The sequence below is a fragment of the Peromyscus eremicus genome, chromosome 23 (genome assembly GCF_949786415.1).
Source record: "Peromyscus eremicus chromosome 23, PerEre_H2_v1, whole genome shotgun sequence".
In the NCBI taxonomy this organism is placed as follows: domain Eukaryota; kingdom Metazoa; phylum Chordata; class Mammalia; order Rodentia; family Cricetidae; genus Peromyscus; species Peromyscus eremicus.
In genome coordinates this window covers 26,607,875-26,624,955 of record NC_081438.1, presented here as the reverse complement: position 1 = coordinate 26,624,955, position 17,081 = coordinate 26,607,875, and the positions used below count along the sequence as shown (strand labels likewise).

General features: G+C 53.5%; 1 protein-coding gene across 1 annotated transcript in view; it reads left to right on the top strand.

Annotated features, from left to right (window-relative positions):
• The first annotated feature begins 1,108 nt into the window (after positions 1–1,108).
• Muc17 (mucin 17, cell surface associated) overlaps positions 1,109–17,081 on the top strand; it is a 47,563-nt gene continuing 31,590 nt past the window's right edge. The window contains exons 1-3 of the mRNA XM_059249790.1: positions 1,109–1,145; positions 1,386–1,474; positions 13,823–14,000. Of these exons, the coding sequence (XP_059105773.1) occupies positions 1,109–1,145; positions 1,386–1,474; positions 13,823–14,000 (304 nt within the window). The remainder of the gene's footprint in view (positions 1,146–1,385; positions 1,475–13,822; positions 14,001–17,081) is intronic.

Genomic DNA, 17,081 nt, shown 5'->3' with positions numbered 1-17,081 from the left:
GGCTCACTGACGGTTTCTAATTTAAGCCTGAATCTCCAAGCAGTGCCTCAAGAGGTTGGCTTCCTGCTCCTACAAACCGTCCCTGAGTGGACAAAGAAAGGCCCTTCTTAGGTTGGGGGCACTACCTAAGAAAAGGCATGGTGCCACACACCTGGAATCCCAGCATTAGGGACGTGGTCACAGGGGGGCCAAAGGTTCAAGGCCATCTTCTGTTACATAGCAAGTTTGAGGCTATCTGATTTGCATGCCCCCCCTCCCCCACCAAAAAAAGAGGGCTTTGATCAAAGATCTGGGTGTGTGGTGTTGTGTATGTGTTCGTTTATCTGGAACAGGGTCTCACTATGTAGCCCAGGCTAGCTTTGAACCCACGAGCCTTCTGCCTCAGCCTGCCAAGCCGCTGAGTCGACAGGTATATCTATGACCAAGTCTATGGACGAGTTTTAAGTGGGTCACTCAGGTGGATCTGAGGGGACAGCGTGGGAGATGAGGACAAGGTGATCGAATGCATAGGCCAGGGGGTGAGAAGTAGAGGGGTGACCAGATGAGGCAGTTGGGGGGGTGCTGGGGTTGCTGGCAGGCTGGGGCGGGTGTCGGGGAGGTGCAGAGCATCTGAAGCTGAAGTCTCGGGACTGTGGTGGCTCTAACGGAGTTGGGCATCCAAGAGAGAAGTCTGTGGGGCGCACCGACTCCCTGGACCCGATGGAGTGCCGAAGGGGAGGACTCTCCCACCTGAAGATAGCACCAGGAGTCTGAGCGGATGATGGGAGGGTTGGCAATTAAAGAGGAAAGGGGACAGCCGCCTAGAAGTGCAGCCATGACAGGAAGTGGTCTCAGATGTCCACTGAGGAATGGCCAAGATGTTAAGGAAAAAAAAAAACCCCAGGCCCTGGCGCCGAGTCAGTCAAGAAGAGCTGCAGGACTCAGGAAGAGGAAGTAGGTGTTGCTGGTGAATACTAGAGCCACAGAGACAATTTCCCGAAAACCCGGGCTGTCTGCTCTGTTTGCACAGTTGCTAAGGGCCGGGTAGGTGAGGGGGGTGGTGCGTGACTCAAGAGGCTGCCCCCGGCTCCACCCCATCTGTGCCTCACACGGATGGCGATAACTCCGCATGGGTATGACTTGTGACCCACGGTACATAGTACGAGGTGGGTAGGGAGGCCGCTCTCTTTCCCTGACGTCTCTGCATCACCCCAGAGCAGCTTCCAGGCTCAAGTCAAGTCCCCTGAGACTCCATCAGGGATTTGAAAGGTTCAAGTAGTTATCGTCATTTTCCTGGAACCCCCCCCACCCCCACCCCATACCCATTCCACCTGCCCTTGGCTGCCCCAGCTTCCTCTGGGGGGGCGGGTGAGGGGCTCCCTCTTAAACCATACCGTTCCCTACAGGCCAGAATCTGAAAGATGACAAATTTACCCTTGAGAAAGGGTACAGCCACTTCCGGCCAAACCTGCAGAACGTGGACCCCAATGCCGAGGTGACACAGCCCAGCGCTTCCCCCACCTTGGGGCTGCCCACTCTCCTCCTCCTGGGTTTTCCCTGCCCCTCCCCCTCCCCGGCTCCCCTCAAGCCCTCCTTGACTTCATCTGTCTCTCCCGTCCCCTAGCTCAACTTTCAGAGGCCCGAGGTGGTGAAACCCACAGCTTAGTGGAAACAGAAGCATCTGGTCTACCCCGTCGTGCCCCATCCAGCTTCAGAGGAGGGAGGAACAGAGTCCCCACCACGGCTGGTTAAGACGAAGCTGACACCAGGTCCCAAAGCTTCGTGTGTCCAATCTGAGGTGGTCGGAGCTGGTCCATGGGTCACTGCCAGAAGATGAACCACAGGAGCAAAGAGCCGAGGACTGAGAGCCGGCCACCTCCTCCTCCTCACTGTCACCTCCATGTCACAGGAACCCAAGACGCTGAGCACCTTGGCATCTTTGTTTGCGTATAGGTACCACCCTGCTCTGGAATTTCCCAATCAATAAAGCAATTCTTCAACGCAGAGTAAAAATGTTCTCTTCCTGATGTGTGTGTGTGTGTGTGTTGTAGAGGGGAAAGGGGGACCTACCTGGTGGATTGCATCTGGAAGTAATGGAGGGAAATGTTTGCGCCTCTCTCTGGGTAGAACAACCTCCCTAGGATTAAACATTCCCATCCCAGCATCTGAACCACTTGCCTCTTCCAACTAGGCCAGGGCCAGGCCCACCTCTGCCAGAGGTCACTGAGGATGGACAAACCCAGGGCCAGGCCTTGGAGACAGAATGCCTCAGGTCCAAGAGCAACAAGGAGGAACCTCCAGAGGCCGAGGACCAAGCGCTTGGTTCCATCGTCCCTCAAGGTGGACAAGGTCACTCCAGGTGGCCATGGGGATGGCAAGAGGGCCTTGCTTACCTCTGAACTCACACACTTAAGAACTCTTGATGGATGGAGAGGGAGAGTACTGAAAGAGACTGCTGGAGGGGGCCATTTCGGGGTCAGGTAGAAACCTGGCACAAGGGAATCTCCCAGGAGTCTCCCAGGATGACCCCAGCTAAGACTCCTAGCGATAGTGGATACGTAGCCTGAACCGGCTGTCTCCCGTGACCAGATTGGTGCCTAGTCCAATTGTCACCAGAGAGGCGTCATATAGCAATTGATGGAAGCAGATGTAGAGACCCACAGCCACACATTAGGTGGAGTTCGGGGAATCCTGCAGAAGAGGGGGAGAAAGGACTGTAGGAGCCAGAGGGGTCAAGGACACCACAAGAAAACTCACAGAATCAACTAACCCGGGCTTGTAGGGCTCACAGAGACTGAACCGACAACCAGGGAGCCTGCATGGGACTGACCTGGGCTCTCTGTGTACATGTTACAGTTGTGTAGCTTGGCCCTCTTGTGGGACTCCCAACAGTGGAAGCAGGAACTGTCTCCGACTCTTTTACTGACTTTTGGGACTCTACTCCCCGTACTGGGTCACCTTGCCCAGCCTTAATACATGGGGAGGTGCTTAGTCTTACTGCAGAGGAGAAATGGACTGGGGGATGGGAACAGAAGGGGGCTTGGGGGGGGGAGGGACTGGGAGGGTGGGGAAACTGTGACCAGGATGTTAAGTGTGTGTGTGTGTGTGTGTGTGTGTGTGTGTGTGTGTACTCCTGATCATCTCAGGGTCTCATAACTCGAACCCCATGTCCTGCTGGGGTACCTGTAGGACAGAGAGAGGGACAGCTGGAGGGATGATGGAGAACTACTCTTGCCAGGGGCCAGGGCCAAATCCAGGATACTCCTCTTTCTTGCTTAGATCTGGGCTCTGTCGTGCATCTCTGTGGAAGGGCCAGGAGCACGACTCCTCTCTTCTCGCTGGCTGCTGCACCACCCCTCTACTGGGGTGATAAATTTCATTACCTACCCGAACACCTATGCGCTCGCTCGCTCTTCTGGCCAGGAAAGGGGACCGCTCCCTTTGCTCTTTGGCCCAGGTGGCCAGCCCCCACCCCCTGTCATACGGGAAGCTGTCAGATTAACTCCTATTCACACTAACCCCCTGGCACCCTCAGTATCTCAGAGGTCAAAGGTCTCTTGGCTGTTTTTATTTCTGGGGTTCCCTGCCTCACAATCATTTTGCCGGCCTCCACGAAGAGCACAAAGCAGGCAGGACTACCCGCACCACCGCCGCCGCTGCCACGATGTCGAGGAGGATGAGGCAAACTTCGGCCCTCTGCCTGCTGGTTCTCATCCTCCACTTCCTGTCCCTACACAGTGCTGCTGAGCAGGGTGAGTCGCTTCCCAGTGCCGCCGTCCTGAGTCCTGAGCCCCTTTCCTACAAGCCTGCATCCCTGACCCGCCCGCCGGGCTCCAGGGCAGAGCTCCCTTCCCGTCAAAGGCAGCTGAGACATCTTCCACTTGACCTCAGCCCTAGGCGTCCCTGAACGTCTTTTCTTTCCCCAAATGAACTTGCCTCTCTGGGTTGCCGCCACTCCAGGGAGTGACAGGACCAGGTGTCAGTGATATGGCTGCTTGGATTAAACAGAATTCTCCCTTTGATGTGGGGTAGACACCCACCCGTGTTAAATGGAGCCTGTGTTTCTCTTCCGAGTGACCCTCTCTACGCCAATGCCCCCAAGGACTCTGTGTGCGAGGAAAGAGTGGAAAAACAGTGTCTTGTCATGGAGCCCCAGATTCTAACTTTCTCATGACCTAACTGTTTGTCGGGGATCTGCTCCACTAACTCCTCTCTGGTCTCGGTTTCCTCCCCTAAGAGGACAAGGTTGGTCCATTCTGAGCGGGGAAAGCCTGCCATCCCCGTCACTCAGGAAAGGTTGAAAGTTCAAGATCTGCTACAGAGTGAGTTCAAGGCCAGCCTCGGCAACTTAGTGAGCCCCTGTCTCAAAATAAAAACGTAAAAATAAGACTGGGGTCTGGGAAGGGTGGCTTGAGGTTTAGGACTCGGGAGGCAGAGGCAGGTGGTTCTCTATGCGTTCGAGGCCAGCCTGGTCTACATAGTGAGTTCCAAGCTAGCCTGGGTTACTTAGGGAGACCCTGACTAAAACAAATTGAACAAGCAAAAAAAGTACTGGGAAGCTGGGCATCGTAGCACATGCCTTTAATCCCAGCACTCGGGAGGCGGAGGCAGGTGGATCTCTCTGACTTTGAGGCCAGTTTGGTCTAATGAGTGAGTTCCAGGACAGCCAGGGCTACTGTCTCAAAAAACCATAAAGACAAGCAAACAAACAAAAAAAGTGGAGGGGACTGCACTTTCCTAGAATTCTCTAGTGAGAGGCAGGTGACTCAGCGTCTCGTGCCCAGCGTGGGAGGCCCAGTCAGGGGCCAGGCTGCCAGGACAGGCTCCGGGGGTAGAGCGTTCCCTTTTGCGTGTGTGAAGCCCTAGGTTGGGATTTCTTCTTTTTAAAACTCATTTTACTTATGTGTCCGTGTGTCTGTACATGGGTACCCACGGAGACCACAGGGGATGCTGGATTCCTTGAGCTGGAGTTACAGGTGTTTGTGAACTGCCCTGACGTGGGATGCTGGGATCTGAACTCCGGTCTCCGACAGAGCAGTAAACGCTCTTAACCCCAGAGCCAACTCTCCAGCCCCTGGGCGTTGGGATTTCTAAGGATCCATTCAATTTAGTTGCTTAGGACTCCTTGGCCCCGGGAACCAGGCTCTGGGGAGCAAGAGATGAGAGTGGGTCCCAGTTAGACTGCCCCTTTGCCTGGTCCCAGAGAAGGAAGGGAAACTGAGGCAGAAGCAAGCCACACAGACCCCAGCCTTCCCTCCTCCCCCAACTAGATGACACCGTGGGAGGGTCAGGGGGGCCAGGAAGGGGACTTAGAGTCAGGAGTGGGGTTCTCTTGCTCAACCTTGGACAAGACACCATCGTCATAAAAGCCTTTAGACCTTTGTCCCACCTTGGAACTCACTCTGCCAGGGACTGACCCTAGGCCATGGCCCCTACCAACTCCTCTCTCCTGAGGACTTGGCATGGAGGAGAGAAGGGCAGTTCTTATGGGGACGGCATCTAAGCTCCTGCCGGATCCCAGTAGGGCAGGAGTTTCCCAGCGCTCTGTCATCCCTCCACTCCACTCTCTGCCTGCCTGCCTCTCTCTCTCTCTCTCTCTCTCTCTCTCTCTCTCTCTCTCTCTCTCTCTATCTCTATCTCTATCTCTATCTCCTCTCTACTGCTTTCTCACACCCCCTATGCTATGGCCCATTCATCTCTAGCCTCTGTTTCCCCCTCTATACAACGGAAGCTTCCAGATTCTTTCTGCTCTGCTGAATTCCATACGCTCCCTCCTCCCTGGGGCCTGGTCTCCAGGATCCTGATCAGAGTCCATTAGCATCTGGGTCCTTCCGCATCCCTTATCCAGGGGTCCAGGGCACTATGCCTCTTCAAGGTCGTTGGACTTGGCTATGACTGGGCAGGGTGTAGCTACAAAAATACTTCAGTGATCTCAGCTAAGCCCTGCCTGGAAGATGCCCTCTTATCTTTCTCCTGGTTATGTGATATATTAGTGAGACACAGTGTCTTCTGGGCTTGTCTACCAATGTTCAGCCTTAGCAATTACCCTCTTGTCCCACACCCATGATGACAGTGACTAAGGCCTTGAGTATCCTGTCCACAAGTGCCTTCTCACCCACTGCCTTTCACCGGTCCCGGGCACTTGACCCATCCTTTATTTCCATCACCGTCCCACTCCCGGATTGCCATAGCAACAACCCACAACCCAGGTGGCTTAGAACGGCAGAGAATTCTCGTCTCCCATTTCCGGCTAGAGGGCTCAAGCAGGGTGTCCATCTTTGATGTTGCTATTGTTTTGATTTACCTGGTGTGTGTTGAAGGGGAGGTTAGAGGACAGCTTGGAGAAATCAGTTCTGTCCTTCCACCATGTGGGATCCGGGGATGCAACTCAGGCCATCCTGTTAGGCGCCAAGTGTCTTTACCGGCTGAGCCAGCTCGCCAGCCCGCCTCACTCATTTAGAAGGCGCTCTGCGAGGGTCTGTCCCCAGGACCCGGGTTGGCTGCTGACAAATTTCTGGTGTTTTGTGACCCTCATCTGCCTCTGCTTTCTTGGTTTCCACGACAATCTCCCCATGTACACATCTGTGTTGGCTCCAGATTTTCCCATGTGTAAGGACACTGGTGATGTTGGGTTAGGGATCGTGTGAATGACCTCGCTTTGACACGATGCCCTGGTAAGACTATTGTCAAATAAGGATGTCACAGCAAAGCAAAACAAAACAGACGGGGGTCTCCTGAGGGGCTGAGGGTTATGGCTTTAATTCTGATAACAGAAAAAGAATGTGGGGAGACGGGCAGAAGCAGGGATTGATTCTTCTTCCCATTTCCTCCCCCCATTTCCCCTTCTTCTCTCTCTGTCCCTTCCTTCCTCCCTTCCTTCCTTCCTTTCTTTCTTTCTTCTCTCCCTCCCTCCCTTCTTTCCTTTTTTTCTCCTGTGGTTCTGGGGTTCCCACCCGGGGCCTCACGCTAGCTAGGCAAGCATTCTACCATTGAGCTACAGCCCGACTTTCTTTAGAATCGTAATTGTTGGGCCAGTGCTCAAGCCAGATGACCTGAGTTTGGTCCTACATCATGAAGGGAGGGGACCGACTCCTGAAGGTTGTCCTCTGACTGCCCACCCATGTGTGATGGCACACGAGACCATCCCCAAATAAAGAAATAAGTCGTAAGTGAATGCAATAAAAATTAAAATACCCGGGCGGTGGTGGCGCACACCTTTAATCCCAGCACTCGGGAGGCAGAGCCAGGAGAATCTCTGTGATTTCGAGGCCAGCCTGGTCTACGAAGTGAGTTCTAGGACAGCTAGGGCTACAAAGAGAAACCCTGTCTCAAAAAACCAAAAGGAAGAAAGAAAGAAAGAACACTGGGGGAGGTGAGCTGGTGGTGGAGAGAGGCAGAAGGACCCGTCATTCTGGCCACTCATGTCCACGTCGTGTCCCAGCCATGTCCTCTGTCTGCTTGGCCCTCCCCTGGAGCTCTTACCTTCTAAAATCCTCTTTCAGCCTCAACCTGGGCAATCGATTTCTCAATAGTTGGTCAAAATTAAAAGTGAAAAATAAACCAACAGAAACAACCCTAACAGCAGAATCAGCCAGCTTGTAACCATTGTGAAGGCCAAGGCAGGAGGATAGCGAATCGGAGGCCAGCCTGGGCTACCTAGTCAGACGCTGTCTCAACAAACAAAAATAGACAGTCCAACCCAAGCAAAATAAAGGCAGAGCTCACGCCTGTCGACATAGTTACCTCCGGGCATTATAGGCTAGGACTTGTAGATGAGGGAGTGAGTGTGTGTGTGTGTGTGTGTGTGTGTGTGTGTGTGTGTGTTTCTTTCTGAGTTTGTATCACTCTGATTATTATTATACCATAATCCAGCCATTTCCTGCAAATTCCATGAATTTCTTATTCTTTACAACTGAATAATATTTTATAATGTACATAAGCTCATATGTCAATAAGTGTGGATATGGTATTATGAAGTTTTTTTTCTGGTTCCAACTCTGTTATAGTGTGTGTGTGCATGTGTGCACGTGTGTGTGCACGTGTGTGTGTGTGTGTGTGTGTGTCTGTGTGTTGGATAGGTGCAGAAAAATGTAATTGACAGTGAAGGCATAAACCCTAAGCAAAGCTCCATGTACAGACGTTCACTGAGCTCCAGAGCAGATGTTTAAGTGGCTTCCTTAAGCTGGCTGTATGCTGTTTGTGAGTTCATTATAATAAGGTGTCTTTATTGGGGGAAAAAAACCCAAAAACACAAAAAAGAAACCAAGCAAAACAGGGCTGGGGAGCTAGCGGAGTCAGGAAAGGCAAGCAGAGCGACCCGAGTTCACTTCCCAGGACCCACCAAAAAGAGTCGGGGAGGGGGCTGGAGAGAGCTCAGAGGATGAGAGCACCCACTCTGGGAGGCCCACAACCACCTGTAACTCGGGTGTGAGGGGATCTACTGCCCTCTTCTGGCCACCTGGACACACGGACTCGAGGTCACAGTCACAGCCGCACACACAGAAATAGGTAACATCTTAAAAAAACACATACGTCTTTTAAAATAAAGTCAGACTTGGTGGTGCGCCCTTGTAATCAGGGAGGCGGAGACAGGAGGACCCCAGGGGTTCACTGGCTAGTCAGTCTAGCCTACTTGGCGAGTTCAAACCAATGGGAGTCCCTGTCTCAAAAAAACCAAAGTGCATGGCACCTGAGGAATGACAGTCAAGTCTGTCCTCTGGCCTCCACAGGCATGTGCTTATATGAACACATACATAGACATCACACACACACACACACACACACACACACACACACACACACACCACTTACACACCACACTCCAAAGAGCAGAACCAATGTGAAAATCTCTAGAGAAGTCACCGGTAAAGACTGAAAGACTGACAGCCTGGTGTACATCGTGGTCGCGTCCTCCTGTCCCCCTTCCCGTCACCCCATGCCTCTCCACAGCCTGGTCCCCCCCCCTTCCTCCACCCTCCCTGTCCCTCTGCTGGAACTTCCTTGTATTCTTCCCGCTGCTGAGGAGCGAGCGGGGTCAGGGCTACTGAGGATGGCGCAGGGGTGACTGAGTGTGAACCCGCGGACTCCTGTACCTGAGGCCACTACCCTGTAGGTGTCAGGCCGGGACACACTGGGTGGTTCCAGAAAAACCTGTTTAGAGCCTGGACCTTTGGTCCACGTCTCTGCTGTAAAAACAATTAGATCTGGGAGCAACCAGGCCATCTTGTCCTCCCTCAGGACGCTTTTTCCACCACCCCTGACCTGTCCAACAGTGTCCTCAGATGAAGGGCCTGGGGACTCTCACCTGCCCTCAAACTCTCCACGTACTCAAGGTTCACCTTGAACTTGATTCCCTGAGCTGGAGAGATGGCTCAGCGGTTAAAAGCACTGGCTGTTCTTCCAGAGGTCCTGAGTTCAATTCCCAGCACCCACATGGTGGCTCACAACCATCTGTAATGAGATCTGGTGCCCTCTTCTGGTCTGCAGGGATATGTGCAGACAGAACCCTGTATACATAATAGAGTCTTTAAAAAAAAAAAAAGATTCCCTTGTCTCCACCTCCCAAGGGCTGGGCTGGCAGGGGATTGAACTCAGACTGTAAGGCTTGGAGGCAATCACCTTTATGTAATGAGCCATCTTGCTGGCCCCTAATCTTTTCTTTTTGAGTGAGCTTTTATTGTCTGTCTTTCAGGAAATCTCTTCATTTAGTCCAAGCTGTGAAACACACTGAAGCCAGTTGCTGATGAAATTCCCTTTAAATATCTATAGAATAGGAACATTTTAGACATTTCCTTGGTATGTTTTGTGTTGGGAAGGAGTTGAACTTCTTGAGCGAGTGAACTTAGAGTTATTTTGTGTTTGTTATTTTGAGGGACATTATTGTTTACATACTTTTTGGTTCCCTTACTTTTCTTGAATTTAAATTATTCATGCATTATGCTGTTTAAAGTTGTCCAAAAGAATTATCATAGCTAATATTTTGGGGGGCAGTGCTGGAGATTGAACCCTGGGGGCCTTACCACATACTAGGAAAGCATTCTCTCTCCCTGAGCCACATGCCCAGTCTCTAACTGAGAGATTCTAGGCAGGTGCTCTCCCACTGAGCCACACCCCGGCCCCTCACTGGGGGATTCTAGGCAGGGGCTCTACCACTGAGCCACACCCCAGCCCCTCACTGGGGGATTCTAGGCAGGTGCTCTACCACTGAGCCACACCCCAGCCCCTCACTGGGGGATTCTAGGCAGGTGCTCTACCACTGAGCCACACCCCAGCCCCTCACTGGGGGATTCTAGGCAGGTGCTCTACCACTGAGCCACACCCCAGCCCCTCACTGGGGGATTCTAGGCAGGTGCTCTACCACTGAGCCACACCCCAGCCCCTCACTGGGGGATTCTAGGCAGGTGCTCTACCACTGAGTCACACCCCAGCCCCTCACTGGGGGATTCTAGACAGGGGCTCTACCACTGAGCCACACCTCAGCCCCTCACTGGGGGATTCTAGGCAGGTGCTCTCCCACTGAGCCACACCCCAGCCCCTCACTGGGGGATTCTAGGCAGGTGCTCTACCACTGAGCCACACCCCAGCCCCCATCCTTCTTCCCCAATCTCTTCCAACCTCTATTTTCAGACAGGATCTCATTAAGTTGGCCAGGCTGTCCTCAAACTTGTGACCCTCCTGCCTCAGCCTCTGTGTACTGAGGATTGGAGTTCTGAGTCACCAGGCCCTGCTGCCATTCGCTATTAGTGAAGCAAAGTCATCCCGGGTCCTTCCTTCGGTGCCCTGTGAGGCACAGGCTCCTCCAGCCTGACCCACGGGGGCAGCGCTGTTCCCTATGTGACAGCAAGCTCCAGCTCCTGTTCCTTCTCGTCTTTTCCTACACCGTCCTCTGGCCTCGGGTACTTTGTTCAGAGTTGAGCACTAACTAGCACCGAGCTTAATCACCCCCGGGAGAAGCCCGCACCCATCTCTCTGTCCTAGTTAGAGTTTCTATTGCTGTGATAAAACACCGTGACCAAAGCGACCTGGGAAGATAAGGACTCATTTCGCTTACACTTCCACATCACTGTCCATCATGGAAGGAAGTCAGGACAGGAACTCAGGCAGGACAGGAACCTGGAGGCAGGAGCCGATGCAGAGGCCATGGAGGGACGCTGCTTACTGGCTTGTTCAGCCTGCTTTCTTATTAGAGCCCAGGACCACAGGGGTGGCTCCACCCACAATGGGCTGGCCCTCCCACATCAATCTGTAATTAAGAAAATACTCTACAGGTTTGCCTACAGCCTGATCTCACACAGCAGCAGTTTTCAACCGTGGGTCGTGACCCCTTTGGGGGTCGAAAGACTCACAAGAGTTTGCCTAAGACCATCAGAAAACGCAGATATTTACATTGCGATTCATAACAGTAGCAAAATTGCAGTTACAAAGTAACAATGAAAATTCTATGGTTGAGGGGGTCCCCACAGCATGAGGGACTGTATTGAAGGGTCGCAGCGTTAGGAAGGCCGAGAACCACTGTTACAGGGCATTTCCTCAACTGGGGCTCCCTCTTCCCCACTGACTCCAGCTTGTGTCGAGTGGACGTAAAACCAGCCAGCCCTCTCTCTGCTCACGAAGCTGCGCACCACAAACTCCAGGTGCCTCCATCTCTCTCGGGGTTCTCGTCACAGCCGCTCCTCAACTCAGGGAGCCTTCCCGCCTCCGCCCACGTTCACCTCTCCCTACTGCTTCCAGAAAGTCCTTTCAGGCCAGCGAGCTGAGGTGATCCAGGTTCTCTTCACCTCTCCCAGGAATCCTTGTCCTTTTCCGTCTGGTCTCCGGTATATTGAAACGTCACCTTTCAGGGGAGGGGGATCCAGCGTAGCCACGTAAAGTGCTTGCTACGTAATCATAAGAACCTGAGTTCGGGGCTGAAGTGATGGCTAAGAGGTTAAGAGCACTGGTTGCTCTTCCAGAGGACCAGGGTTCAATTCCCAGCACCCACATGGCAGCTCACAACTGTCTGTAACTCCAAGATCTGACACTCTCACACAGACATACATGCAGGCAAAACAAATAAATAAAAATAAATAAGTTATTTTAAAAAAAAAGAACCTGAGTTCAGTCCCAGCACCCGTGGAAAAGCTGTGTGTGGTGTGTGGTGTGAGCCTCTGAAACCCCAGCACTGAGGATGCAGGGACAAGGCAGCGTCCCAGGGCTTCCTGGTCAACCAGCCTACCAAACAGCGAGGTTTAGGAGACGCAGTCACGACAGATAAGGTGATGGGCTCCTGAGAAATGACGCTGCAGGTTAACCTCTGCCCTCCACGTGCGCGTGCACTGCACACATATTGCGCGCACACACACACACACACACACACACACACACACACACAGCATTTTCGTATCTTTTGAATTGCCGTGCGCTTACGGGGTGTTTTAGCTCTTTCTCTATTGCTGTGCTCCTTGGCCGGCGGCACGCCCCGGCTGCAGCTCTTCTTGGCCGGCTTCCCACAGCTCTGACATCTCCAGCATCTTGGGGTCTCCAGCACAATTCATCCTCGCAGCTTCACACACTGGCCCCTGCACACAGCAGACCTCAGCCGCGTTCCTTGACCTCACAGGAAGATTCCACACTCCCTTCACGACGCTACAGCCAGAGCCACTTGGCTAAAGCTGGCACATTCCGCTGCCTGCGTGGGGTGGGACGTGGCCCCTTGCCTTGAATTACATTCGCCTACGCTTTAACTTGTTAATTCTTTAAATTTTTAGACAGCCCAGCGTATCCAGGCATATAAAATAGATCCACAAATCAAACATTAACTCATAGCGAATCATAAAGAAATTCATTTTCAAACAGTTATCTGCGCATAGACGTAGTTTACGGTTTACGGAGAGTGAAAGCAAATTTATACACCAGTGAGGCGGGCGCGCTTGTTTGTCTAACGTGATACAACTAAAAATATACTAACGTGATCCCAGTTTGGCAGGGAATGTGAAACCTTTGCTTTCCATAACTAAACCACTATTGTCCACAAGAATGCAAGAAATTTTATCTGTGTGTGTTTGTGGATACGTCTGTGTGCACACGTGGGTGAAAAGGTGTTGGGTGTCTTCCTAAGTTACTGTCGTGTCCATTTTTTTCTTTCTTTCTTTCTTTCTTTCTTTCTTTCTTTCTTTATTTATTTATTTATTTATTTATTTATTTTTGAGACAAGGCCTTTTACTGGGCCTTGAACTCAGAGACCCTCCTCTGCCGCGGTTAGAGGTCTGACCCCCACGCCTGGCTCCCACCCCAGTTTTGAGAGAGTCTCTTATTGAACCTGGAGCTCACGGGTTTGCTCGGGCCGGCTGGCATGCCCCCGGGCCCCGGGCTGTGGTGACAGCTCACCCCACTGTGCCCAGTTTTCATGTTGGTGCTGGGGGTTTGCACTCAGGTCCTCACGCGTGCGCACCAAGCCCGTTTACCACCCCAGACATCTCTCCAAGTTCCAAGAGCCTGAAACTCGGAATAACCGTAAACGTGCTGCAGTGTGTAAGACGGAGGCGTGGTGAACCGGGCTGAGGTGTGGCAGGCAGCAGCATTTGCTGGTGTTACACAGACAGAGCACGAAGGCTTCGGTGAAGTCGCGAGAGGCGACACAGGAGAGTGAGCTGCCACGCACACTTCACACGTATCACACTTGGATTTTGGATACATTTTCGGTCCTTGCGTGTTTCAGAAAGACGCAGATGTCACATTTTGGTGACTCACAATGAAGGCTTCGATCCACGCAGACTCCCATGGTGGCCGTGGCTGAGGCTGACTTCCGGGTCACCATCCCAGGGGTTGACGTTTTCCGTGGCTGACTTCCGGGTCTCTGTCCCAGGGGTTGACGTTTTCCGTGGCTGACTTCCGGCCACGGCCCCAGGCGCTCAGGGGTGGCTCGGTTGCACCAACGTCCCCGTCTCTTCCAGAGATCACCGGAAGCACAGGCGTGTGGGACGGAGGAGGATCCGGACCCCGGGAGACTCGGCGCCCGGTGACCACGGAGACCGACGGCCACGGTAACTCACTCTACTCTGTTCACCACGGCGACCGCACTGGGGAGGGGACGGCGGGTTTGGCTCACACTCATCTGTCACTTTGAGGAGAAAGTGTTCACCACGTGGCCTGTGGGGTCCGAGGGTGGAATCCACGCCTGTCACTGCGGCGGGCACGGAGCCACAGTGGGGAGTTCACAACCACGGGGCACAGGGATGTGCGCTGGGGCCCACCCCGTGCCACGCCCCTCCGGGAGGCCACCCACTGTGACACCAACGAGAAGTGTGCACACACGGGGGTGGGGAGAAGTGTGCACACGCGGGGGTGGGCAGAAGTGTGCACACGCGAGGGTGGGGAGAAGTGTGCACACGCGGGGGTGGGGAGAAGTGTGCACACGCGGGGGTGGGGAATCCTTGTGCCAACAGTCACTTGGGTCGATGTCAATCACTGAACGAGACAAAAGCTCACAAGGCCGTCGCCGTGAACATTTTCTTTACACAGCGTTGGGGTGGGGGCGGGGCACGGGCGGTTCCGACCGTCGTGAGGGTGTAAGTGCGAAAAGGCCGCGCACACTCGCCTGCTCAGCACAGTGTGACAGACGCACTTTCTCTGTTGTGTTTCTCAAATAATTGTGACGCGTGTCCACGTGACAAACAAAGCAAACCAGGAAACTGGACGTGGGCACGAGGACAGGGAGGGGGCACGAACACAACTGATGGTGAATCCGTGGCCCAGAGAGGAAAACGGGCCTTGTGCTCTGACCTTGACGCAAAGGTCACGCACGGACACCAACACTCTACAAAGTCAGGTAAACAAGTGTGAAAAAAGAACAACACGGGGAAACACAGTGACGACGCACGTTGTGGTGAAAACATGAAATTAGCGTGTTTCACAGAGACAGACAATAGTGCAAACACGAGGAATTGTGTTTTCACACACACACACACACAGATCCCAGATTGAGAGGGTCAGTGTAAAAGCCGATAGTGACTGAAGGCTGGAGGACGAGGGAGGACAGAGCACTAGTGACTCCAGGTGCAGGAAACACGTAAATCACTTCCACAAGTGCCAAAGATAAACACAGAAAACACGAACACACAAACACACAACAGCACAGACGGCAGGAGTGCACGATCATTGTGAGGCCCAGTGAAAACAAAAAAAAAAGGAAAGGAGAGGTCACACACGAGGACGACACACTGACACCCATTGGTAAAGGCGTGAAATATTCACTAAAAAAATGTCCGTCCTGTGCAGGGAGAAGAGAACGAGACACGCGGGAGACGAGGGAGATCACAGACGAGCGAGAGGGACAGAGCGGGACAACGGAACCCGACACACCAGCTCCAGAACCTGAAACACCAGCTCCAGAACCCGAAACACCAGCTCCAGAACCCGACACACCAGCTCCAGAACCCGACACACCAGCTCCAGAACCCGAGACACCAGCTCCAGAACCCGAGACACCAGCTACAGAACCCGAGACACCAGCTCCAGAACCCGAGACACCAGCTCCAGAAACCGAGACACCAGCTCCAGAAACCGAGACACCAAAACCTGAACCCGAGACACCAGCACCAGAACCCGAGACACCAGCTCCAGAACCCGAGAAACCAGCTCCAGAACACGAGTCACCAGCTCCAGAAACCGACACACCAGCTCCAGAACCCGACACACCAGCTCCAGAACCCGAGACACCAGCTCCAGAACCCGAGACACCAGCTCCAGAAACCGAGACACCAAAACCTGAACCCGAGACACCAGCACCAGAACCCGAGACACCAGCTCCAGAACCCGAGACACCAAAACCTGAACCCGAGACACCAGCTCCAGAACCCGAGACACCAGCACCAGAACCCTCAACACGAACTCCAGAACCTGAGACACCAAAACCTGAACCCGAGACACCAGCACCAGAACCTGAGACACCAGCTCCAGAACCAGAGACACCAAAACCTGAACCCGACACACCAGCTCCAAAACCTGAGACACCAGCTCCAGAACCCGAGACACCAGCTCCAGAACCCGAGACACCAAAACCTGAACCCGACACACCAGCTCCAGAACCCGAGTCACCAGCTCCAGAACCCGAGTCACCAGCTCCAGAACCCTCAACACCAACTCCAGAACCTGAGACACCAAAACCTGAACCCGAGACACCAGCACCAGAACCTGAGACACCAGCTCCAGAACCCGAGACACCAAAACCTGAACCCGACACACCAGCTCCAAAACCTGAGACACCAGCTCCAGAACCCGAGACACCAGCTCCAGAACCCGAGACACCAAAACCTGAACCCGACACACCAGCTCCAGAACCCGAGACACCAGCTCCAGAACCCGAGACACCAACTCCAGAACCTGAGACACCAAAACCTGAACCCGAGTCACCACCACCAGAACCTGAGACACCAGCTCCAGAACCCGAGACACCAAAACCTGAACCCGACACACCAGCTCCAGAACCCGAGACACCAGCTCCAGAACCCGAAACACCAAAACCTGAACCTGAGACACCAGCTCCGGAACCCGACACACCAGCTCCAGAACCCGACACACCAGCTCCAGAACCCGAGACACCAGCTCCAAAACCTGAGACACCAGCTCCAGAACCTGAGACACCAAAACCTGAACCCGAGACACCAGCTCCAGAACCTGAGACACCAAAACCTGAACCCGAGACACCAGCTCCAGAACCCGAAACACCAAAACCTGAACCCGAGACACCAGCACCAGAACCCGAGACACCAGCTCCAGAACCTGAGACACCAAAACCTGAACCCGAGACACCAGCTCCAGAACCCGAGACACCAGCACCAGAACCCTCAACACCAACTCCAGAACCTGAGACACCAAAACCTGAACCCGAGACACCAGCACCAGAACCTGAGACACCAGCTCCAGAACCCGAGACACCAAAACCTGAACCCGACACACCAGCTCCAAAACCTGAGACACCAGCTCCAGAACCCGAGACACCAGCTCCAGAACCCGAGACACCAAAACCTGAACCCGACACACCAGCTCCAGAACCCGACACACCAGCTCCAGAACCCGAGTCACCAGCTCCAGAACCCTCAACACCAACTCCAGAACCTGAGACA